Source organism: Fukomys damarensis, unplaced genomic scaffold (genome assembly GCF_012274545.1).
Source record: "Fukomys damarensis isolate Sample0158 unplaced genomic scaffold, DMR_v1.0_HiC HiC_scaffold_30, whole genome shotgun sequence".
Classification (NCBI taxonomy): domain Eukaryota; kingdom Metazoa; phylum Chordata; class Mammalia; order Rodentia; family Bathyergidae; genus Fukomys; species Fukomys damarensis.
In genome coordinates this window covers 67,744,640-67,768,724 of record NW_022900942.1, presented here as the reverse complement: position 1 = coordinate 67,768,724, position 24,085 = coordinate 67,744,640, and the positions used below count along the sequence as shown (strand labels likewise).

The 24,085-nt window shown below is 49.4% G+C and overlaps 1 protein-coding gene across 4 annotated transcripts in view; it reads left to right on the top strand.

The window, feature by feature from the left end:
- Positions 1-24,085, top strand: part of Piezo2 (piezo type mechanosensitive ion channel component 2) — a 301,778-nt gene that overhangs the window by 129,143 nt on the left and 148,550 nt on the right. For 3 of the 4 annotated variants that reach the window (XM_010639029.3, XM_033757327.1, XM_033757326.1), the window contains exon 4: positions 15,226-15,268. In XM_010639029.3, coding sequence (XP_010637331.1) covers positions 15,226-15,268 — 43 coding nt within the window. Of the gene's footprint in view, positions 1-15,225; positions 15,269-24,085 lie in introns of those variants that run through there. The other variant, XM_033757328.1, reaches the window with a different exon arrangement.

Here is a 24,085-nt window from a genome sequence, read left to right as displayed (position 1 = left end):
CAGGAAGGGGCCACGGGTCTCTCTAGGCCACTGATAAATAAGGGGGCCTTGTCCATTTCTGTAGTGTGCTGTGGGACAGGAGGTCACGGCAACACGGCTGGGGGCCTGGGCGACTGAATCATTTGTGCCACGCTCGTGACATTCATTCATTTATAACAAACCTTTTTCATTTACTTTATTTATTGCTTGTCAGAACTGGGGATTTTAACAGTGAAGTAAAGCGGTTTCCCTCCTTCCAGAATAGGAGAGGCCAGCGTAGCTGAGCTGGCACCAGTATCCTTGATGTTGCCTCCAAAGGCCTCGGGTGGCAGTGACTTGATGGCCGTCAGCAGCCCGAGGGGCTGGGCTCCTAGGCCTCAGCTTCTCCTGAGCTGCTGCCGGTTGATGGCTGATGGAAAGCTGTGTTGGGTGACGTGCGCCCCCAACTTGAGTTCTCTGACCTGACATGCCAGGCCCTGTAAGGTGGAGACTGGGGTCCTGGTCAGAGCCAGGGCCTCCATCCTTGGTCCTAGTGGCCAGCATGTGAGCTGCTGAAGGGCCGACGCTCCCTGGACTGAGCTTGGCTACCGCTGACCCAGGCCACTCCTCCCCTCTCTGCCGCACCTGGAGCACCAGGGGCAGAGAGTGTGACGGCTGTCAGTGGAGGCCCTTCCGGGGCGTGTGCACGGGCCAGCCTGACCTGGGTGGGTGCCTGCAGCCACAGTGGGGCGGGCCTTGGTCTGTAGTGAAGGTCGCCGTCTCAGTCCCTTTCCTCATTGCTAAAACACAGTTCCCGACACCCAGAGTTTGAGGGGGAGGTTTATTTGGCTGCAGTTTGTAGAGGTTTAGTCCTGGCCCAAGGCAGGTCCTGGCACGGCAGAGGAGCACCAGGTCGTGGCACTCAGAAGGTAGCAAAGCAAGAAGGGATGAGACGAGCCTCTTTCTGTGCCTTACATTGTATCTAGGCTACCAGGATTAGAGCGGTGCCATGCCAGTCAGTGGACTGGCTTGGTAATCACACACTCTTCACCCCAGCATCACACACTCGAGATCCGGCCACCTCTGCAAAGCTCCACCTGAGACCACACGAGGCTTTGGGGATATCAAGACACTGCTGTAACGTCACCTGTCATTTCAGGAGCTCGTGAGGCCTCATACCTGAAAATACTGTCTGCCTGTCTATCATCTCTCTATCATCTGTCTGATATCTGTATAGCTCTCTTGTCAGCTGTGTCTCTTTCAAGGCAGATATGTGCTGCATACCTGCCCAAGTATGTTTGCTTGCTGTCCACTGGTTCGAGCCCATAGCCCCGCACTTAGGTGGGTGTGGAGACCGCAGACAGACGTTCCTAAGTGCAGGTGTCACACCCAGCAGCGGTGGGTAGGAACCATCTGAAGACAGGCATGGCTGTCACTCTGCGGTGGCACTGGGCCCCCTCCTGGGACCCAGCAGCCGAGGTGCCTTCCATAGCAGGCCCTGGGCTGCAGCTGCCTGGAAACAGGCTGTAAACTGCCGGGTCGCCCCTCCGCCCTTTACCCTGCTGTGTGGCACACAAGCCCTGCATGCTTCCCTGGGCCCACAGCCCTTGCTTCCTGAGGGGACTTTGCTGAAAAGTAAATGGGGGAGGAAGGCAGGCAGGGGAGAGGGGGAGGAGGAAGGAAGGAGGAGCGGAGGGAGGGGAGAGGAGGAAAGAAGAGGTAGGAGGAGGGAAAAAGGGAGGGGAGAGGGCCCAACGCTGACTCCTGGGAGTGCCACGCTGAGGGTGGATCAGATCGGAGCCCTAGACGGGATGCTGGCCTGGGACACCCGGAAGTGAGCACCTCCTCCTGCACGACCAGGAGACAGGTGAGGGTTCCCGATTCCTTGTGATTTCTGTACGAAAAATAGCAACATGCTATGTGCCTACTTTCACTTAGGCAGCTTGGAGGAAGGGAGGGTGGCAAGAGGTATATTTTCTTTTTAATTTTTCTTCTTTTCCCCTTTAATGTTATTTTGAGATGAAGCCGCTGTGTTGCTCAAACTGGCCTTTAGTTCCTCAGCTCCAGACATCCTCCTGCTTCAGCCTCCCATTTAGCTGGGGCCACTGGCTGGGACTGTAGTCTGCACCAGGGGGACCAGCTGAGGAGAGTGTGTTCGTTCACCTGTGGCCTTGTCTCTGGGTCGTGTTGGTAGAACCCCGGGCAAAGAGAGGCCTCCCTTGCAGTGTCAGTGTTGTGTCCTCCAGTGGGACAGGGTGTTGAGCCCGGATGTTCCTGGCCAGGCTGCTGCTCTGAGCTCTCAGGCTGGGCAGGGACGCTTGGCCGAATGTGCAGGCTTCGGCCTGCCCGCGGTCCTCTCGTCAGTCCCGCTTTACTGTGTCTCCGTTATTGTCCCTTTCCCAGAGAGCGCCGAGGGGCAGGCACGAGACCTGGCAGAGTTTGCACATCAGCTTCTTGGCCATGTTGGGCTGCTCTCCTCTGTCGGGCAGAGCTCCTCCCACCGGGGTCCTCAGCCCTTCCGCCTCCGTGCTCTTGGCCTGGCATTGAAGGACAGTGGCCAGCTGTGTCGTGTGGCCCTGGCTGACTGAAGCGCAGGCCTAGTGGAGCGGACCCTGAGCCCGCAGCCCCAGGACGCCTGCCCCGAGTGGACTCAGCCTCCCAGGGCCAGCAAGGACATGGGCGGCCTTGGAAGAGGCATCTGTGGCTTCCCCCCGAGAGGGCAAGGTGCACTGGGGCAGGAGGCCTGAAGAGAAGAAATTCAGATTTCTAGGGGTCCTGGCATCTGGCTTAGGACGAGCAAGGGACACTGGAAAAGTCGGGCTTGAGATTGCAACAGGGGCGCAGCCTTGAGTGCGACACACACGAGCACATACCCACACAGGCACACGCACATGAGGAGGAAGAAAAGAGAAGGATCCTGCTTACAGACTCATAGAAGCCCCTCTGTCTGTGCAGAGGCTGGAATTTTGGCCTCTGTCCCACAAGCCCAGCTCCTGGTCCCCACAGCTGCAGAGTTTGATTCCCTGTAACCTGTAGGACCCGGGGTCGCTGCTGCCAGCCACCACTGTCTCGTAGGGATTTGGGCCCAGTCGGTATCTACGGAATTCACCAAGCAACGTTCTTACTTTTCCCATTCCTTGGGAGTCATTACATTATCAGCACACTTTATTACCAGAATTTTAAAATTTGCTTTTCTTGACAGATCTTGACGCATCTTTCCAGGGTAATCTGTGGCATTTTAGGACATCGGTGTGTTATAGGCACTTGAGTCACGGACACCACGAGTGTCTGTCATTTCTCTGTGGTAAGAACACGGGGGATGCCTCACACGGTATGGTGGTGTTAATTGCAATGCCAGAACCTGCTTCCTGACCCATTGACTGTGCGCTCATTAACTGATCTCTCCCACCTCCTCCTGCCTTTGCTTCCCCATCCTGAGGGAGCCCCTCTGCTCTTTCCACCCATGGGATCAACATTTTTGGATTTCATGTATGACTGAAACTGCTGTGCGTAACTTACTTTACTTAACATCTGATCTCCAGCTTCACCCACCTTTTTGCAGTTGGTAAACACCATCCTTTTTAGGGCTGAGTAGTATTCCAGTGTGCATGAGCACTCCACTTTCTTCATCCATTAATCCAGGAGAGGACAGCTTGGCAATTTGGGAACGCAGCACTGTTCATAGTCTGACCCCAGAGAGCATGGAGAAATCTGCCACGTTGAGGTACTATCGAGATCAAGATGTTTAAATATAGGCTAGGTGCACTTAATAAGTCAGTTAACATTTTATTATTTTATAATATATTTTAACTTTAATGCATTACAAGTACATATTAATAAAGAATATAACACCATTCTATGAAAAATAACTTTTATAACCAAATTATTAGAGAATAACCATGGTAAACACACTGTGTATCATATTAAAGAATATATTTTCATTCACCAATCTATCTCTCATCTCATTTCCTAATAATACTATAACTTTATGTGCATAAAACATTTTAAAGTATCTCACATTCTATGTGCTTTTGAACAATTTCTTCCTATTTCACAGCATTTATTCTTTTTGGTTATTTTCACTTTCAGTTTCTCACAGCAGAGAGACAATATTTACATGTCTGTTCAATTTAATTTCCTGAAGTGTATGGTCTCAAGGTGCATCTATTTACCTAGAAATGTCTCAGATTTTTCTTTTTGGCCATCTAGTACTCCAATGTATTAAAAAAAAAAACCACACACATCTTTTTTGGCCATTCACCAGTTGATGGCCACTTGGGCTGTTTCCAAGTTTTAGCTGTTATAAACTGTGCCACTATAAACGTGGGTGTGCATATATCACTGTGGTATGATTCTCTTAATTCTTTGTGGAAGATGCCCAGTGGGGGAATAGCTGGGCTGTGTGGGACTTCTAATCCTAGTTCTCTGAGGAATCTCCACACTGATTTCCACAGTGGTTGCACCAGTCTGCACTCCCACCAACAGTGGAGAAGGAAGGGTTCCTATCTCCCCACAGCCCCGCCGGCCTTTGTTGTTGGTTGATTTCATGATAGCAGCCATTCTTTCTGAAGTGAGGTGGAATCTCTCAGCATTGCTTTCACTTGCATCTCTGGAATGACCAGTGATGTGGAACATTTTTCCATGTATTTATTTGTTGTTTCTGCTTTTTCATCTGAGAAGTGTGTTCATCTCAGATGCCCATTTTTGGATTGGGCCTTTAAATTTGAGTGGGCCTATTTTGTTCAGTTCTTTGTATGTTCTAGATACTAGTTCTTTGTCTGAGGAACCACTACCTAAATTTTTCCCACTCTGTGGGTTGTCTTTTCACTCTGTTTGTGATTTCTTTTGCTGTTCAAAAGCTTTTTAATTAGATGAGGTACACGTTGATTCTTTGTAGTATTTCCCGTGCAGTCTGGGTTTTGCTCATGAAGTCTTTTCCTAGTCCTGTGTCCTAAAGTGTTCTACCCATTCTCTCTTCCCACAGGTTTAGAGTTTCTGTTTTAATATTTAGATCTTCGATCCATTTTGATTTAGTTTAGTTCATGGTGAGAGACATGGGTCTAGTTTTAGTCTTCAGCAAGTGGAAACCCAATTTTTCCAGCACCACTTAATAAAGAGGTTGTTTTTCTTCCAGTGAAGGTGCTTGGCTCCTTTGTCAAAGATAAGGTGGCTGAGTGTGCTTGAGGCTCTTTCTGCGTCTTATAGTCTGTTCCATTCATCTTCAGCTCTGACTTTGCCATTGCCATGCTGTTTTTATCACATTCATAATATTTTTATCAATCACTTTAAGAATAGAGAATACGGGGCTGGGGATTTTAGCTCAGCAGTTCGGTGGCCTGCCTTGCAAGTGCAAGGACCCGAGTTCGATCCCCGGTATCAAAAAAAAAAGAATAGAGAACTGACACTGCCTGACCCTCCATGTGATAAACAATTGGTCTTTTGAACGAATTTTTTTATGTACATTCATCTTTTTAAATTAAGGGAAAGTAGAACTAAGTGGCTATTGCAAGTTGAAAGTACATAAATATGCCCCATGAGTTTATCATATTCCTGAAATTTCCCACTGTCCAAGCATCCGCCGTGATTCTTTACTTAATTTTCATAAGTGAGCAGTAGAATTTGGCACCGCTTTGCCAGTGGGGGTTTGTAGTCCATGTGGAGAAAGCCACAGCCCATGGGCAGCCGGGTCAAGCCATGCAAGAGGCCAAGGATGCAGAGGGGGCCCTGCCCTGACCAGGTAACTGTGCTCGAGTGCTGGCCACTGTTTGGTAAAGGCCCGTAAGTGAGGAAATGAGTCGTTTCTTCCTCTTGCTCTCAGATGGCAGAAGTGCATGTTTACTGGTAAATTGCAGTTGTTTCTCAGGTGTCTCGCTGGTCTGCATGCCCCCTCTCCAGTCCCTCACTGCGTCTGTGTCCTTGGCATGGAGGGGACTGCACCCCTACCTATTTTTATGGGGCAGCCTCATAAACACCAGCTGGGATTCTTTATGTTCCAAAAGCTCTTCAAGAAGGACATCAGGCGAAAGGAACGGAGTTTGTGTGGATTTGGCCCTCATGCACTTTCTTTGCATGTCTCCTAAGAGGATCTCCAGAGGCCATGGGGACATCTGGGTGCAGACCCAGGCTCTGGCGGCCCAGAGGTGGCCGTGGTCACAGTGCACCTGTGGCAGTGTCTCAGGGTGAGGGACCGGAGGGCCATCCTTGCTCACACCTCCAGGGGCCTGGCTGCCTCCGGGACGTGCTGTCAGAGGTCTATCAGGAAGGTCGCGGCATGGACCAGGGCCAGCCTGGCCCAAGCGCTGCTGCAGGCCCACATGGTGCTCTTGAAGTTCATGAAGCTCCCACCCGTCTGCGTCTGAAATGACTGACATTGCAGCTCCTGCAAGCACCTTCCTCAGTCGTAGCAACTACGAGAAAGAGGCAAGAGACAAATAAACAAGTGCATCTCAGAGGTCTATTTTTGACAGTTGCTTACCCAGCACCGTGGGGCCACTTCAGAGGCACCTGACCTTCCAGACTTGTGCAGTAAGATTCAGCTGGCACTGAGGAAGGTGGCGGGCGTGTTTTCCACCCTAGCTAAGCAGGTGGCTGCTTCTGTATAACCCAAGGTCCTGGAAGAACAACTCTCCGTGAATCAGTGTGTCCGTGCCAGGGATCCACAGTCAGCTGAGAGCTCTTCTGTGGCCCAGCAGCCATGGTGCCATCCCTGCCGTCCCCGCTGTGCGATGCATGTGATGGCCTCCTGCCCGGTGCCCTCCCTGCCCCTGTTCCTCTTCCTCTCAGAAAGTGGCTCCTGCATCTGCTCAGCCCGGTCCCACCCTGAACAGCCACAACCCTCTGGCCTCACCAGCGCCCCCTCTCGGGCTCGGCACAGCCTGGCCTTTCCGAGCGGAACCTGTCCACTACCGACCAGTGCCGCTGCTCTTTCACACCCTTTTCCATAACTCCCCGCAGCTGCATTTTATGTATCTGTGCAGTACTGAAAATGGAGCCCAGGGACTCAGGACTGCTGGGCAAGCGCTCACCGATGAACCCCCTGCCAGCTCTGCCACTTGTCTGACACCCGTCTCCAGCCTTCCCAGAAGGCAAATGCACAGATCCCACTGCGAAGCTGACTCCCCTGCTCTTAAACTTCTCCCTCCACACTCTTATGCCTTCTTCTTAAAAAACAAAGTGCAATAAAACCCCTGAGTCCACTTTTTTTGCCCTTTAAATATCGTGAGATTTTTCTCCAGATGCTATCCTTGATCAGCCTTTAGTAAGAAACCCAATCACTACCACGGACGGAGGCGCCTAAAGAGAAGGAAACCCAGAGTCATGAGCAGGGGGATGTCGTGGGCCTGAGCAGCTGTGAGACCTTGAGTGCCAGGTTGCTGAGCGCAGGAGGCTGGAACCTCTGCTTACTCCTCCTTGCCTTTTGTCACAATGGAGTTTTACTGTCACACGTAATCCACTGTATTCAAAGCATGTGTGTAAATGTTCTATAACCTGTACACATTTAGGCTCTTTCCAGAGCACACCTTGGGTGGCTGCCAGGAAGTGCTAATCCTCAGTTCTTGTAGCTTTGTCCTGCCGAGTCCACTGTTTCCAGGAGGCACAGGCCGTAGCCCCTGTCCATCACTGTCCCCCATCACCCACTTGCTTCTGTTAGAGGCCCTCCATGGTAGGGTGTCGGGGTGGGGGTGATGCCAGTGAGAACGAGGGGACTGGAGCCCCCTGGATGAGGCATCTGTGTGGAGAGGACCGTGCACCTCGCTTCTGCTCAGTGGGGACCTGTGCTTCTGAACTGGAGGCCTGGGTGGACAGGAGCAAGGGGTGTGTGCGTCTCCTCCAGGCTGCTGCTGGGTGGGTCTTGTGGAGCTGTGCAGAGAACAGTGCAAGTTCATGGTTCTGTGAAATGAGAGTTCCTCTGAGGTTCTTGAAAACAGATGTGTGTGTGTGTGTGTGCGTGTGCGTGTGCGTGTGCGCGCACATGTCCGTGAGAGCGCTTCTCTTTTCCAAGCTGTCTCTGGCGACTCCAGTGGGAATGGCCGGGTGAGGAAGCATTGCACACTGCCAGGCCAGTCGAATTTCATCCAGAGCTTGCAGTCAGATATTTAGTAATCCGTTCCTTAATGAGCCGGCTGATTGTGTATGGCGTAAGTTTCATTTTAGAGCAGTTTGACAGTACTTCCTGGAGAAAGGCTTTAAGCTGTGCAGCCTCTCCCACCTGCAGAAGAGAGCGTGGTGGTGCCGGGTTGTGAAGAGCTGTTGTTCTCTACAGAACTCATGGGGTAGTGCGGCCACCAGCGTGGCTCGGTGGTGTGGTCCTCCCTTGTGAGACTGCCGGGTGGGGCAGGTTTTGCTGGAGAGCAAATAAATACCCTGTATAATATTTATCCTCATCCATCTCCTACCAGGGCACCAAGTACACAAGCTGAAAAACTGAAAGGCTAACTTGACAGAAATCAGTTAATATTAGTTCTCCACAGGAAAATAACCAGGGACTGAAATTTTAAACCTAAAAGGAAAATGTACTTTCCACTGCTATACCGTATTGGGATTAGTAACCTTAATATATAAAACATTCCCACAGAACAATAAGGAAAATAACAACCATCTAAAGCCCAAGTAGGCACTGTGCATAAATAGGCAGTTCACAAAAGAAAATGCTCAAATTGATGTCAAAATTAATTTTATTGTTAATTATGAAAGTATAAGTTTAAATAAAAGACTTTGTAAAAAATAAAAAAGGATTCATCAGACTCATTCAATCACAAGCACTTACATGAATTTTAGGGGTGATTTTGATGCTGTCCATCCAAATTTTGCATGTGCATGTATCATGACATAGCAGTTTTTCTTCTTGGATTTTACCCCAAAGCCATAATTAAACAGTTGTTCAACGATACAAGTAAAAGTTGTTTATCACATTGTTACATAAATACAGTTTATCTATTCATCAAGAGTTTGCCTTCGTGAAGTTACGGAATGCCATGTGCATGTTAGAGTGATTACGTGGCTGAATTTATGGACATGGGAAGGGCGGTATGTCCTTAGGTAAACAGCAGGATTCACAGTAGGATGAGCCGTGTTGTCTGTGTGTGGGTGCCTGTGGGGGTCTCGCTCTGCATGTGTGTGTGCACATTTGTGCAAAAGAAGAATATTGCTTGGAATTTTCATGCTTTGTAATGATCTAGGTTATTTTACAAATGAGGAAAAACAAAACCTGCTCATTTTGGAAAGCGGGCTATTGAACATGTGTTCTGCCACGTTGGTTCATGAGACCAGTGAATTCAGCCCTGTATCTCTTAGGACGTGGCCGCCCGCCCCGAGATGAGGTGATGAAAGTTGAGACATGCTGTGGTGAGTGCTGGCAGAGGCGAAGTGGGATGAGGACCAGGCTGTGAGCTTGCTGACTGTCCCTGTGTAACTGTTGGTGACCTGGCCGGTGAGGGGCCGGCTCAGAGAGAGTCCAGGGAAAATGGTGTTTTACAAAGCAATGAGTCATGTGATACACGAACTATCACTTAGGGTAAGTGAAGAATCCTGATTTTTTTTTCCTATCTGTATCTCATCTTTGAATCCATTAATAACAAATCTCATCTGGGAAATAGGACTTGGGAAATTCTGTGGATCTCACCATTCACCCCGAACGCTGAAACTACTCATTGCCTGGAGAACTTGCTCTGCTTGTGTGTGTGGCCTCCATTAAAGCACCTACTTTTGGGGTTGAGTGCATTTCACTAAAATTCAGCACAAGATCACCTTAATATTTGAAACATGAAATATTATTATTTTGTTTTAAAATTTCACATTATAAGCAATGTTTGTACAAGTGACACTTCTGGCAGAAAATTTCTACCTGAGAGAGTTTCCTGATAGTTGAATGTCTTGTTATCCATTTCTGGGCCAGGTCAGCAGCCCCTATGGTGTTTGAAAATACAGGCGGTGATTGCACAGTACTGAATGCTGCATGTGTAAATTAAGAACACCTATTACAGCGAGACACCTCGCCATCAGTCTCGTCAAGACGCTCCCCTCCCTCCAAACACGCTCATCCTGTGCTTCTCGCCGCTCTGAAGCAGGCCTGGAAGTCATCTCTCCTGAGTGTCTTTAGGAGGTGTGAGCAAGAATGTGAGCGCTGCTGCCCAGTGCCGCTCCACAGAAAGGCAGCTCATAAAACTCAGCAGTGTGTCCTCATCCATCTTATTCCCTGCGTCTGGCACTGTGCGACTTCTGGCTCTTCCCCAAAGTCAAAACGTAAGCATTTTGGGTTGATTCAGGACATTTAGGCAGCCACGACAGTGCAGCTAAAGATATCAGGAAAGAGGACTGCAGAGCTGCTGCGGAAAGTGACAAGAGCAACGGGATGAGTGTGTTCAAAGCTCGGGAGACGTTGAGAAGGCAATTAGTGGCAGTGTCTTTTACTGTAATAGTTTTTAAAAGTCTAAACATGCTATATTTTTATCACACTTCATACTTCTATTTTTATAGGAATATGCTGGAAAAAACAACTACTTTTATGAATTATTAGTCATTTTCTGCCGGTTATTTTTAAAAAGCAGAGACTGGTTCCAATCCAAGTGTTACAGGCCAAGATGCCCCCGGTGGAAAGCTGCCGGCCACTGAATTCAATACCCGTGTGGCCCCCAAGCCCCACCAATGCGTTAGGAAACCTAGAGGGAAGGTCAGGCGGCTTCTGTGGTGGTTGGAGTTGGGTGCTAAATGGACCGATTGCATGGCAGATAAAACTGAGAGGGAAACATGATGCTGAGTGACAGGCCACAGCACAAAGACAGATTTGCTTTTCTCATGATAACATTTGTGAAAAAACAAAATCTCAACCTGGAAAGAACCTGTTGAGAGCCCCTCCATGTGACATGAAGGGAAGAGAAAGACCAGAGCAGCTTGGGAAATACAGACGACCAGAGCCGGAGCTCTTGCGGGAATTCACTGTCCAGTTCCCAGCACAAGCAAAGCCCTGTGGTTTCAAACTACTCCTTCAGAAAGATTAGCAGAAATGAAAATATCCACCCTGTCCCCTCTCACACACTAGGGACTGTGCATGAGGGAGAGGGCCGAGGACAGACACCTTCAGCTACACGCGCACACGCTTCCAACATTAACAACCTCACACACTGAAGCACAGGGGATAAATTTATTTTGAATTCTGTATTTAACCAGATGGGGCAGAAGACAAATGCTATGAAAGGAGAATAAGGGAAGGAAAATGCAGGTGGAGGTGGCATGGTCCACTCCCTGCTTCTGTAGCTGAGTGCACAGATGGGTTGTGGGCTAGTGTGTAGAGAGTGAGGTGTCTACAAGTGAGGGCCTCGGTCGTGCTGTACTGAGGAAGGGGCATCACGTGAGAGGCAGGCCAAGCTGCCAGCTCAGGCCCCGATTGTCTTCTGGCAGAATTTCTCGTGCCATTCTGGGGTGGGCTCCAGGGCCTCATTCCTCAGAGATGGCGAACCTTTTCAAAAGCCAAGTGTCCAAACTGCAACCCAAACCCACTTACTTATCCCAAGGCGCCAACACTGCTGTTAAACCGGGAAACTGAGATTTCAGTTTAGAAAAATACAAATCACATATCAACATCTCCTGTCTTAGAAGAAAAACAAATAACATGCGTGCCATCAGAATAGGGTCTATTCCGTCTGAAGTGCCTCCCAGAGGCCACCTCCAGATACCACCCACAGCTGAGTCGGGGGTTCACTCTGCAGTCCATGAACACGGAGGGGTCACACCCAACCCCAGCAGAAAGGAACGCAAGACCACAGGCTCGCACACCGCACAAAGCACAAGTGAAAAGCGAAGAGTGGCGGCCCCGCCCCAGCCTCTCCACACCTCATGCTCTCACCTGGGAAGGGGCAGAATCAGTCCCCATCTGCAGGCTGGGTGGAGGATCGCGTCAGCTAATGTGCACACAAGGTCAGCACCTTGGAAGGCCTTGTGCAAGCTGCTTTGTTTGCTATGTCAATTTTAGGGAAAATATCCACTTTCTTGGTTTAAAATATGGCTAGAAATGATGAAAAATTCTTTGATCACAAAACTGCTCTATTCTTCCTTTTTCCTTTTGCTGCAGTCCCAAACTCTTTGTCTTGTCAGCTCAATCAGTCAGGTGTTGGGGCCAATGAGGCAGATTTAAGGGTGGAGAATCCTGATTCATTGGTTCTACTTTGCCTAAGATTGAAGAGGGAAAAAGCTCATATGAATTGTAGCCGCTTCCTTAGGCTTGTATTTTTATTTTTATGGCTATTGCTGTTGTTTGCTTTTTGTGGAGAAATGCAGTACACTTTAGGCGTCTCAGTAGTATACAGCTGTCCCCCTCCCTGGGGGCCACATCCAAGGCCACAGTGTCCTCTGTGCACACTGCGTTCACCCTACTCGTACCAGCCTGTGACAAAAAGCCTGATTCACATGTTAGGCAGAGTAAGAGTAATAACAATAACTCATGATAAAGAACAACAATTATAAAAGCATAAAGACTGATTTTTTAAACATACAAATCCTTTATTTCTGAAAATTTCCATATAATATTTTTAGACTGTGGTTGACCACGGGTGACTAAAACTGCAGAAAGTGAAACCACTGTGAATCTCACTGTGAAAGCGTTTGTCCAGGGAGCCAGCCAGCTTCTTTTGTCTTCTTAATATTTTCTCCACATTGGCTGCTTTGGCAGAGGGGAGTAATATCCCTTTACCATGTAGAGCATGCTTAATGGCTTTAAAAGAATTCCCCAGCAGTGAAGTAATGAGCTGCCAGAAATCTGCTGGCTTCCAAAGGCTCTGGACTCGTCTGTTCCGTTTATCATGTATTTCTTGTTCGTCATGGCTAAGTGCTCACAGAAGATGTGAAGATCTAAGCCTCCAGAACACTGGGGGTTTTGGGACTGGAGCTGTGTTTTATGTGTGCAGCCTCGTTCCCAGCATAAGAGGATGGTTAGGAAAGTACTGACAGCAGAAACTGTGAGCCCAGGGGACGTGAGGCCCTGACATTACTGATGAGTTGATTTCTGTGGACAGAAAGCAGTCAGCGGGACTGGGGAGCTTGCCCCAGAGACCTCCAATCCATCCTGCCTGTGAAGAGTCCTGTGCTCAGAGCAGGAGACAGATGCCTTCTTCGTTCAGTGTTTCTGGCCACTGGTCCAATAACTGGTGCTATACCATTATAGCACATTGGTTCTTAAAATTTTGCTTTGATAGTAAATCACATCTATTAAGAAAAATAATTTTCTTAAGGTCTTTTAAAATTGGGGGAGTTTACTGAGATCTGGGAGAAGACTGGAAATACAAAAACCTTAAAAAGCACTCTGTTTCTCCCCAGAAGCTGAGAATCCCAGAGCATGCTCCTGGAGAACGTCTCCGCCTCCCACACCCTCCCACTCCAGCTGCTCAACGGGTGGGTGGGAGCCTGACCTTTGGCAGAAGACGGGGTGTGGCCCATGGCCCTTGGATGCTCTGTTTCCACCTGGCCACTGCCTGAACTGCTGGGACTTCAGGGACAAGATCATTGTCTTCACAAGTCCCAGAGCCAGGTTCTTTCTGGTCTCCATGAGACACAGGCCAGAAGATGCCCTGTGAGGCTGCTTCCCTGGGCCGGGCCAGTGGTCTGGGTGGGTAGCACAGTGTGCCTTCACTGTTGCTCTCCTGCTCCACACAGATGCTGGAATGCAGTCAGTCAGAGTGGTGTCGGCCAAAACCAAAGCCTGGTTCTGCTTTAAATTTGTGTGTGTGATTCATATGTGAACTTTTGTTCTTTATTGCTAATAAAATTATTTAAGACGCTACATCATGATCATGTAGCCTCAAACCTCGATGATATTGTCTTCATTCCATCTCAGGGCTGGCTTGGGCTGCTCCTCTGCTGTGGTGGGGATCTGTGTGACCTCTGCAGATAAAGCCTCAAGCAGAGTTCAGAAGAAAGAAACATGAGCGCCATCCAGTTTGTTTGGACCTAGGAAAGAAGCAGAGCCACTTAGCTGCCTGTGCAGGCTCAAGTGGGTGTTCCCCACCTGCTGGCAGAATCCTCTCTTACAGAGAGAGAGCAGGGATCCATGAGACCTGCTGCGCTTAGCAGCTAGTGCATAGCACAGCACAGCTTATGAATTTAGGGCAGGGTGGGTAGTTGTTTGCAATCGTTACTGAAATCAAAGTATTTTTGCCACTGACAGAACATAGAGAGAATGTAAAATTGTGGATTAGCACAAACTCTTAATGCCTGAACATGCAAAGTTTTTATTAAAATACTTTTTGACAGATATTAGCACTTTTCTACATATCAGCTACTGAGAAAATTATTATATACCTATAATGTGGAGAAGAAACATCACAGGGATAAAATGTAGGCCAGTGATGGCAAACCTTTAAGAGACCAAGTGCCCAAACTGCAACCCAGAGCCCACTTATTTATCCCAAAGTGCCAACACTTTGCAAGTAAACCTGAATACTGAGGTTTTAGTTTAGAAAAAATAACTCATACATTAACATCTTATGTCTTAAAAAACCATAATAACATGCATGTCATAGGTTCACCACCACTGATACAATCCTTTTTATACCCAGCTGTACATTCTTTTATGATGTGGGTATATTTCTCATGTGATTTGTAATAGCATTCTTGTGTTCTTCTGATTAAAAATAGCTGTAATTTTTACAGAAAGATATGTTGATCCTGTGCTTTAATATCAGTAAGAGAAAGGCATAACTTTTAATGAGTTGAAACTTCAGAGGCTCATCTGGATGTCAGTATGAAATTTAAAGCTGAATGTCAGAATCCCCAACTTAACATGTGCTATTTCATTATTTTAAACAAGAGAGTTTTACAGGTCTGATTCTGCACTGGACACCCTTAGGTGTGTAGGGGTGACTTTGTGGAAGCTTTTAGTTTGCGCTACTGGCATTTGCTTACTTTTGTGTGGGTTCCATTTGTGGAATCTGGAAAACCAATGCAGTGGAAGGAGAGAGCGGAGTGAGGTCCCCAGAGTGGGAGCAGTTGGCATGAGGGTGAGCGGTCAGAGTGACCCTGGGTTCAAGGCTGCCATTTTATAGGAGAAAGAGATTTTTATCATGGACTGTGTGATAGCATGGCTTGAATAAATAATAACATTTTATATTTCAAAATAATTGGAAGAGAGGACTTGTTTTCACCTCAGGAAAATGACTAACGCTTGCAGTGATGAATACATGCATTTCCCCTAGTGGATCCTGACACAGTGTCACCATAAGAGAGAGTCATCCTCGTGCCTGAGGGGAACTGATTCTGTCTCTCCTTCTCTTCTTACAGGCTCAACCTGGGAAAAGACATTTCGGCAGATTGGCTTTGAAAGGTAAGCAGGTCTTGGCACGACTCCATTTTAGTTACTTTGCCCTGCTTTATTTTGAGTAACTTTTGACCTTGGATCTGGTGCCATTTTGCCTCTCTAAGTCACAAGGTCTTGTAGAGCTAGAGCTTTACTTTGTAAAATCCTTGCCTGCACACACAGTGGAAATAAAGATTACATAGGACCACTTAGGTGAAAATGCTTCTTGGACTATGAAACAGTGTAAAACCTACTTTGTATAATTAGAGAATTACAGGAATTAGATTGATGCTGTCTTAGGTTCTCTACCTCGCATGGCATGGTAGGTTCTACAGCAGGGAAATTTCCTTCTTCTCGAGCCTTCCTTCATGTTATGAAATGTGACAGAAAAAGCACCAAGAATTACGAAGTGAATGCCAGGTATCCACCCCGTGTATTGACAAGACCTGAACATCCTGTTAGTGCCTCCCATGCGGCCACAGCACATCTTGGCAAACAGTGGGCAGTTTCCACCACACCCATAATGCCTTTTCTGTGCCTGATACCTTCCCATGATACCCAGTCAACATTTAAATTTCCTGGTCATCCCATGAGTGCCATTGTCTGTGGTCTGAATTGATGTGCTGTAGATCCACACAACCCCTCGTTGTGACAGCTCTTGAGCCTCTTTGGGTACAGCAGCACCCATCCCTTCTTTTCTAGCTCTTTTTGGTTTTCCTTATATTGTTGACTTGGGAAAAAAACAATTCTGCTGTCTTGTAGAACATCTTCTGTTCCAGCTTTGTCTGTTTGTGATGTTGTTTGATTTATTATTCTACCCCATCAGTGTCATCTAAATTCAAATGATTCTACCTTGAGCCTTTGAGAACAACTTGAGGTCAGCTTCTTGTGCTTTTGACACCAACCTGCTAGTGTTCACTTCCAAGTTTCAGTGGAATCCCAGTGTGGAATCCTCTGGTCACCTGTGAGGCCCTTTCTTGATGAGGAAGTGTGTTTTGAAACCACAATCTAAACACTAGGGGTGCTTATCCATTCTGGGGGGGTCATTGTTTCTGGGCTTTGTCGATAGATGGAACTAGGAAATTTACTTTACTTTTAATGAAAAATCCTGAATTCATAGAATATTTCCAACTCCAATGTAATTTTGCAAAGTTTTAATTTCTCTGTTAGATTTTTCATCTTTTTTCCCTGAAAATCGTGACTCGAAACAAAACTTATGTTTCATTTTAAGCATATATAATATCCTCAAAAAGACTGATGTTACCATTAATATAGTTTTAAAATTTTGCATTTTCCTAATTTGATATTCTATTCAGGATGTGTAATCGAAAGACCAAAAAGTACAGGATTTAAAATTTTTTTCTCTTTCTGTGATCATATCTCAGACTGTATATATAATTTGGTTTAATTTCAACATTTTTCCCTTTGGATTTATTTTTGAAAATTCTAGGAACACACCCTTAATGAAATGTTTTCAGAGAAACGTTGGTTTCCCCTCTCCTCCATGTGCGCTGTGCCCCCTTCTGCACTAATCATGTTACAAGCTTTGGGCTCAGCCCCTGATGTTTCTTTCTGGAAGTGGGGTTCCCCGAGCTCGGCTCTGAGCTGAAGATTGAGTCCCTGGCCCTTCTCTCCGAGTCCATCTCCCCCGGCTCTGTCCTAATACATCAGGGTGTGAGCCCAGCACACCTTCGGGGGCTGGCGCACATGGGGCCCTGCCCAGTGTCCAGCTTATTCATAACTTCGGGGCAGGAGCATGATGATGCAGGGAGGCTGGGAACCCCCACGGTTCCGGCTCTCTCTTCCCACCAGTACCCCCGCTCTGAACAGGCTGAAAGTGAGGGTTCTGGTCCTCAGCTCACAGGCAGCATTAACTTTGTCCCATCCTGGTTCTACAGCCAAGATGTGCCAGCAGCCCCCGTGACCTCCTCCAGGGTGTCATATCCTCTAGGCTCGTGCCATCCCCGCCAGGCACATGAACTGATGAGGCCCCTCTGCCTAACAGAAATCGCTCATCTGTCCCATCAGTTAATGTGTTCACAAAGGATCGCCTGCCTTCTTCCCTAGCCCCACTGCTCAATGGGGAGACATGGGCCCAGGCCACTGGCTTCCCCTCCTTCTCCTGCTGGAGCCTCACAGCGGCTCAGCCAGCACCATGGAGGTGGACACTGTGTCTTCTTTTAGGGAAATTTGCATCAAGATGAATGACAGTTGTATTTCTCCAGATACCTTAGGAATTTTCTCCTGAGCACAAAGAGGTCAGTTCACATAGAATTTTGCTACATATTGCCAAAATTCCCTCCATAGAGTTCCAAGAGTTTTTATTTCCACCTGTAGTGCTTCAGAGTAATGTCAGACTCGGGGCTCTGCCAGCCTGAGAGATAAAAGAGCATCCCGCTGCCCTTTTAATGTACATGAGTCTGGGGATGCCTTTCCACTGTGGACAGATTGAGATTCTTTGCTGTCCTCTGAGTGAAGTACTTGGGGCAAAAGCTGCTGTGAGATGGCCCAGGGACTGTGAATGCAGCAGTGGAAGCCGACTCCCAGCTCACTGCTCGCTTCCTTGAGTATTGATTTCATGAAAACAGTGAGCACAAGCCACACACTTTGTTAGATCCTTCCTGGTTCACACCCAGCCCCTCAGATGAGATCTGGCAGAATCGTCAGGGGACAGACAGTAAACCTTTAGGGTTTTGCAGGCCATACAATCTCGTTGCAGTTTTTCTCTTTTACTCTTGGAGCAGAAAGCAACCGGAGATAGTGGATATGGATGTATTTCGAGAAAACTTTCTTTATAAAAACAGGAAGTCAGGACTGACTGCTGCTGACCACCCCCAGTGTCCCCTGCACAAAGATGGAGCAGCCAAGCTGGTGACACAGAAGCACTGCAGCTCTTGGGTCCACCTGCTTCCTAGACCAAACTTTCTGCACTGCACCACACAGAACTCTTGAATTACAGGTCTCTTCCTCAGTGTATCTATGTAGTGTGGGGAAATAGCCTCAAGTTTCAAGTCTTTAGGACTGTTTTGAATGAAGCCAGACTGTAAAATCCACATTACACTGCTCCACTAGGTCTAAATGGATGGTGAGGTGAGGTGTCCTTAGGGCACACAACCAGGCGTCCCTCACTGCCCCCCACAGCCTTGCTGTCCTCCTGGACCCCACACTGAGGCTCACTGAGGGCGCTTGGTGATCCCTGTGTTCGTAGGTGTTGTTGTAAAATGCCGCGTGCATCTTCTCACTGAAGGACAGGCAGCCTCTTGTGCATCGCACCAGCAGATACTGATGACTGTACATTCACAGTTCAGACTGGGGCGGTGGGGTTGCTAAAGACGGCTTTGCCTTTTCCCAGTGCAAGTTTAACCTGATCTTTGCCCTAAAGAAAATCCTGGTGCCATCTCGCAGAAAGCCATCTGGTTCTGCAGAGCAATCCTAAGCGGCACTGCTGCTCTCCTCGCTGTGTCTTTCCTTCAAGTGTGCCCCCAGCAGTGATTTTAGAGTGGTCACACTAAATGGAAAGGATCAACCGTGTAGCCTAAGCTGCAGAGCTTTCTCCAAGAACGAGAAAGCAAAGCCACTTTACACCATTCTGTAACAGCAAAGAGGACTTGGGCATCTGCCCCCCGCCCTCCTTGCAAGTTCCTGCTGGAGTAGGGAAGGGCTTCCCTCCCTCCCTCCCATGAGACGCATACAGCTACTTCCCCTACGGACACACGGATGCTGCTTGTTGTCTCAGCACAGACTCGCGCTGGCACAGTTTATGTGGTCTATTCCCATAGTGGGAAGTCTAGGGCCCCCTGCACACAAGTGCATCTCCCCCCTGGGACAACAGGAGATCATCAGGGTGGCCTCAGAAGCACGCCGGTAAGGTGGCCGCATGCCCTATGCTCCTGGAAAATCCCGTGGATGTCTCCACAGCAAAGGAGCACTCCGTTGCTTTGTTGCTGTAGTTTCTGTTTGGGTTTCAGCTAGAAATCTCACTTTCAGTGGAGATTTTCTAGGTTTATGATTATAAATATTTCCAAACCATAGTCGTTTGAGTCTGTGTTATGGCTATGCAGGCTTGCATGGCATTGTAGACTTAGGACACGCTGATGTCCAGCAAAGCTGGCTTGGGACCAGAACGGCTGGTGGCTGCACACAGCAGTGCTCACTTCTGGCTCCTACAGGGTGACGAGGAGGCTGTGGCCGTGTTGGCCGTGTCACCCTTGGGCACATTTGTGTCTGGTGGTGCTTCTGAGTCTGCCTAGGCACCATAAACGCGCCCACCTGCCGGAGGCGTTTGTCCCTACAGCTCACGTGCTGCCCTGCCCTGTGCCCAGGAGGGATGTTGGGCAGGAGCCTCAGAAACTCTGGCCACACCTGCCCCAGAGCCCTCCAAACAAGGTCTGAACACAGTTTTCTTTTTATAAAGCTGTGCTTTTCCTTAAGAAAAGATACTTCAGGAAGTAAGTAGGCTTGAGTCCTATAACCTGCCAGCAGACAGAGAAGTCCTTGCTGTCTTGGAAATCTTGTGGCTGCCAATTTAAAAATAACAGCTGGCTGCTGAGCTCTTGCCCATTTTTACTTAAAACGTAAAAAATCGATTCTCAGGAAGTGTGTGTGATCAGCAGTGCCGTTCAGCTTCCAGCATCGTTCACATCTACATGATGCTGCACCCCGTGGGGCTAGGAGGGACCTTGCCCTTTCAAGAGCTCTCAAGTGCAGGGAGCCTGCAAAGGGCTGCTGTGATGGAGGCTCTTCCTGGGATGTCCCTTGGGCGGGCATGACTCCGAGGTGTGGCTGTGCTCTCCCCTCTTTCTCTGGCCGGGTCTGCTGCGTCTCATCCCTGGAGAGGCCTCCTCCCTCCTTTTGCGTTAGGCATGGTTCCCCGTGACCCTCAGTTCCCCCAGGCACAACTCTCCTTGTGCTCTTCATGGGCGTCTCTTGGCCTTGGGCATGCTGCTTGGAAGTATTTTTCCTTCCTGTCTTGTCCTTTAGAGGAGAAGCCTTAAGCGTGCAAGGGCAAATCTGTTCTAAAGTCTGCTGTCCACACCTACTAGGTAGTGGGGTGAGCTGGGGACGGCCTGCAGGAGGGTCACGGGCACATGGTCCCAGGGTGCTTTGCAGACTGGGCTCGTGGGAAAGTCAAGACACATGTTCACCCTTGTCTAGCAGCAGAGACTGTAGCACTGTGTGCAGTGTCAGGCAGAGCCATCCGTGCACCCTGTGCTATGGTTTGCTTGTCCCCAAAGGCTGGTGTGTTCCCAGGGTGGCTATGTCAGGAGGTGGTGGCTCTTTCAGGGCGGCCCAGGGATGGGTCTGTGGTCCTCAAGGTGCTGCCTTGGGAAAGGGTGAAGAGTGTTCTGGAATGTGTCCCTGCGAGTGCCGAGCCTGGCCCCTCAACTGCGCGGAGTTGCAGTCACTCACACCCCACGTGCCCCTCACACCGCCCTCCTCCATGACATCAGCAGCTGTGCCTCCTCACTAGCCCGGCGGTCCGCCGGCCGTGGATCCCGTGCCTCCCAGCTGAGCCCGTGACCTCCTTGGTGTCATCACTGCCTGTCCCAGGGGTGGTCATAGCAAGCTCAGGATGACTAGCGCTTGTCTCACTGGCCTGTCCTCATCCCCTGCACGGACCCCCAAGCTCCCCAGCTCCTGTGCTCCATGTCCTGCTGTGCTTCCCGCTCCTCCTGTCTGCCTCAGAACAACGCAGCTGCGTCCGAAGTCCCAACACACCCGGCACCTGGGTGCCTGGCTCCCTCCTGGCCTGCACCTCTGGGCACACAGTTGGCTCTTCTTGCCTGCAGTCTCTGGTGTTGGCTCAGGGATTGGCAAACAAGGGCCTTAATAAATGCTGGGGAACAGATTGCTTTCAGATAAATCATTAATGTGTCCTTGCTCTATTGTGTCTCCCGCTCTCACAGAATTTGCTTTTCTCAGTATATTTCAGTTACTATTGACTATTCTTTTGAAGAATGAATAGTTTTTTGGGGGAAATTCAAAGCCAAATTTTGTGTTTTATTCTCCAGTTGTATAATTCACAAGCTGGTTCATAGAAAGTCATGTTATTTCTTTAGGTAATGTTATGTAAAATATTGAGAAATAATGAAAAAGTAGAACCTATCCGTTTTACTGTATGCTCTTTTATCTGAATGCTTGCACCCAAGAAGTGAGATAGGAGTGAAATCAGCTGGGAGAAAGATAGCCCTTCGTGCTTTTGTAGTTCTTGCTGCAGTTTTGTAAAGCTTTAATGTGAGGCCGTAAGTTGCTGCCGGGAAGGGATGATGTGACCCTGCTCCATGTTATCAGGACAGGTCCTTCTCTCTGAGAAGCACTCTGAAGAGGCCACTCACCCCAGTCGCACTGCTGCGCCTTCCCCTGGCTGCCAGTGGGACGCGCCACCCCCGACTGCTCTGAACGCTACAGCGCGGCACACACAAAGGTGCTCGGTGTGGCTTCCCAGCTCAGCATCCACCCTGCTCTTGTGCAGGCTTTCTGGAAGATGGGCTTGTAAATTCCTTTAGACAGCAGGTACATAAATACCGCCAGGAAGTTTAGCAACCTCTTTTGAAACTATGATATAAATTTGTCAGAGCAGTTTACATTCAGGAAATGACTAGGAGAAAAAAGGATGTTTCTGTAGTTTAGTGTTTAAAATTAAGACCACCTTATTAATGTACTCATTTATTTGAACATTTTAAACTGCCATTTCCTGCCCGCTCCTGGGCTGGACTTGGGGTTTTCCAGTGCACATCACAGGAAGAAGTGAGATTTATTGAGCACCGTGCTGGCCTCCCTGCTAAGGAGTTTGCCTGTAGGATTTACTGAATACTCCCGATGTGCCCGAGTCCAGTTGTGGACGCTGGTCCACCTGCTATGGGGTGGCTTCCCTAAGAGACTGCTCTGTGCAGGTTCACCTGGACATTCCTCTGGCTGTTGATTCCCCCGGACGTGATGCCAGCCTTTTAGCTCTGTCGCTTGAAAATGCTTGCTCTGTGTGCTTGGGTCTGTGGGGGCACAGTGGGCATGTCTCTCCCAGGGGCCCTCCGCAGACCTCATAGCAAGGAGCAGGAATTGTGGTTTCACTACAGGAAAGTAGGGAGGTAGACAGTCACATGTGGATTCCCTCAGTTCACACATGGCGAAGTCATGTCCCAGAGGGCAAGGACGTGACTCGGGATCACCAAGAGACGTGCGTCTCGGCGAGGCATTTGTGTGACTCTCCCACCCCTCACACTCCTGTGTTGTACAGCCGAGCCGGGTGCAGGGTGCAGAAGAGGTGGCCCGGCTGTCAGAGGGTGTCAGGGTGCAGACATAGAGTAATATGGGAGCAGCTGCTGAGTGAGGCCGGGAGCCCTAGCGACACTGCGTCTCGGGTTCCTGACCATGCTGCAGCTGCTGTCAGACCTGCTGGGGCCGGGACCAATGCCAGGTAAGGGTGAGGTGGAGTTGGGGCCACCTGGGGAGCAGCCTGGGGGCTTTGGCTATCGCCTTGGTGGGCCTGGGAGGAGTGTGGGAAGCACAGGGTCTGGGGAAGATAAGTGTCTCAGTTGGATTTCTGTTGCTCTAACAAAACATCTGATGCTAGGAAATGTGTAAGGGAAAGAGGTTTAGTTGGTTCATGACTCTGGAGACTGGGACATGCACACTGCACAGTGCTGGCATCTGGTGCACCATCTGGCTGAGTTACGGGGTGGCAGGGGCACCCAAGGCTGGAGCGTGCACAGATGAGAGGCAGGAGTCAGCTCTTTCCTCAGAGCCTCGCTGCCGGGAGCTCAGCCTGGTGAGGCCCAGTTCTCAGTGCCCACGCGGAGAGCCGGGCTGGCTATGCTGCTGGAGAGTCCCGTGGGCAGCAGTGTGGACCAGCTGCAGGGCTGGAGAAGTGAGGAGTTGGTTAGAAGCTGCTGTGGTCACTCGGAAGGCAACTCTGGATGCTGGGCCGTGATGCGCAGTGTGTTGGGGAAGGGAAACTGATGCTCCCACTTGGTGTGCAGTGAGTGTCCATGTGGGCAGGGACGCATGTCCGTCTGGCTCCGCTGCACTGTGCCTCCCCAGCAGGCCTGCAGGTCGCCTCCCCTGGAGCTTTGCCCCTCCCCTGGAGCTTTGCCCCTCGCTCACACAGGCACCCAGGAGGGCTGAGGTGGTGGGGTGCTGTCTTGGGGACCATCGCCTACCTGAGCGTCCTGCTGGCCACACACACTTCCCATCCCCTGTCCCCACGACGCAGTCCAGGTGACGTCCCCTCACGCCACCTACAGCCACCCTGTCGGCTGTGCTTGCAGGCCTGGAACTGCCCTGGGCTGGAGATATGTCCTCACTGGTAGCATCAAAGAGCTGGGATCCTGTTTTATCTTTGGCATGGATTTATGCTGCAGAGATAAAGAACAGCCTCTCGTTCTCCATACTGTCCACCACTCAAGAACCATCAGAAACCCCGGTTTATGACTCTTAGGCAATGGGAAGTACTGTGTCACAGACAGTGAGAGCCTGGTAAGAACAGAGGGACTTGCTTCCTGGGAAGACACTGGGCACATTAAACGGCAGATCGCCTGTCACACTCTCAGGGGTACAAAGAGCTCAGAAGCACAGTGCTCCCTGCGCTCTCCATGTGAACATCCTATTTTCAGTGGTGGCACCAGTGGGGCCTGGTCTGGGTGAAGTCTGCAGATGTCCGTCCCGCCTCACCGACCTGGACCAGAGGGCCCTGAGCTCCACTTGGAAGTGGCACCCTGTAGTTGGAGGCCCTGGGGGCCCTTGAGGGGTCCCTGGCTGTGTGGGGTCCACTGAGGCACAGAGGAGTGAAGCAGAAGAACTAGAAATGTTTTTTTTTAGTATTTAAAATATGGCCAAATCCAAATGTGG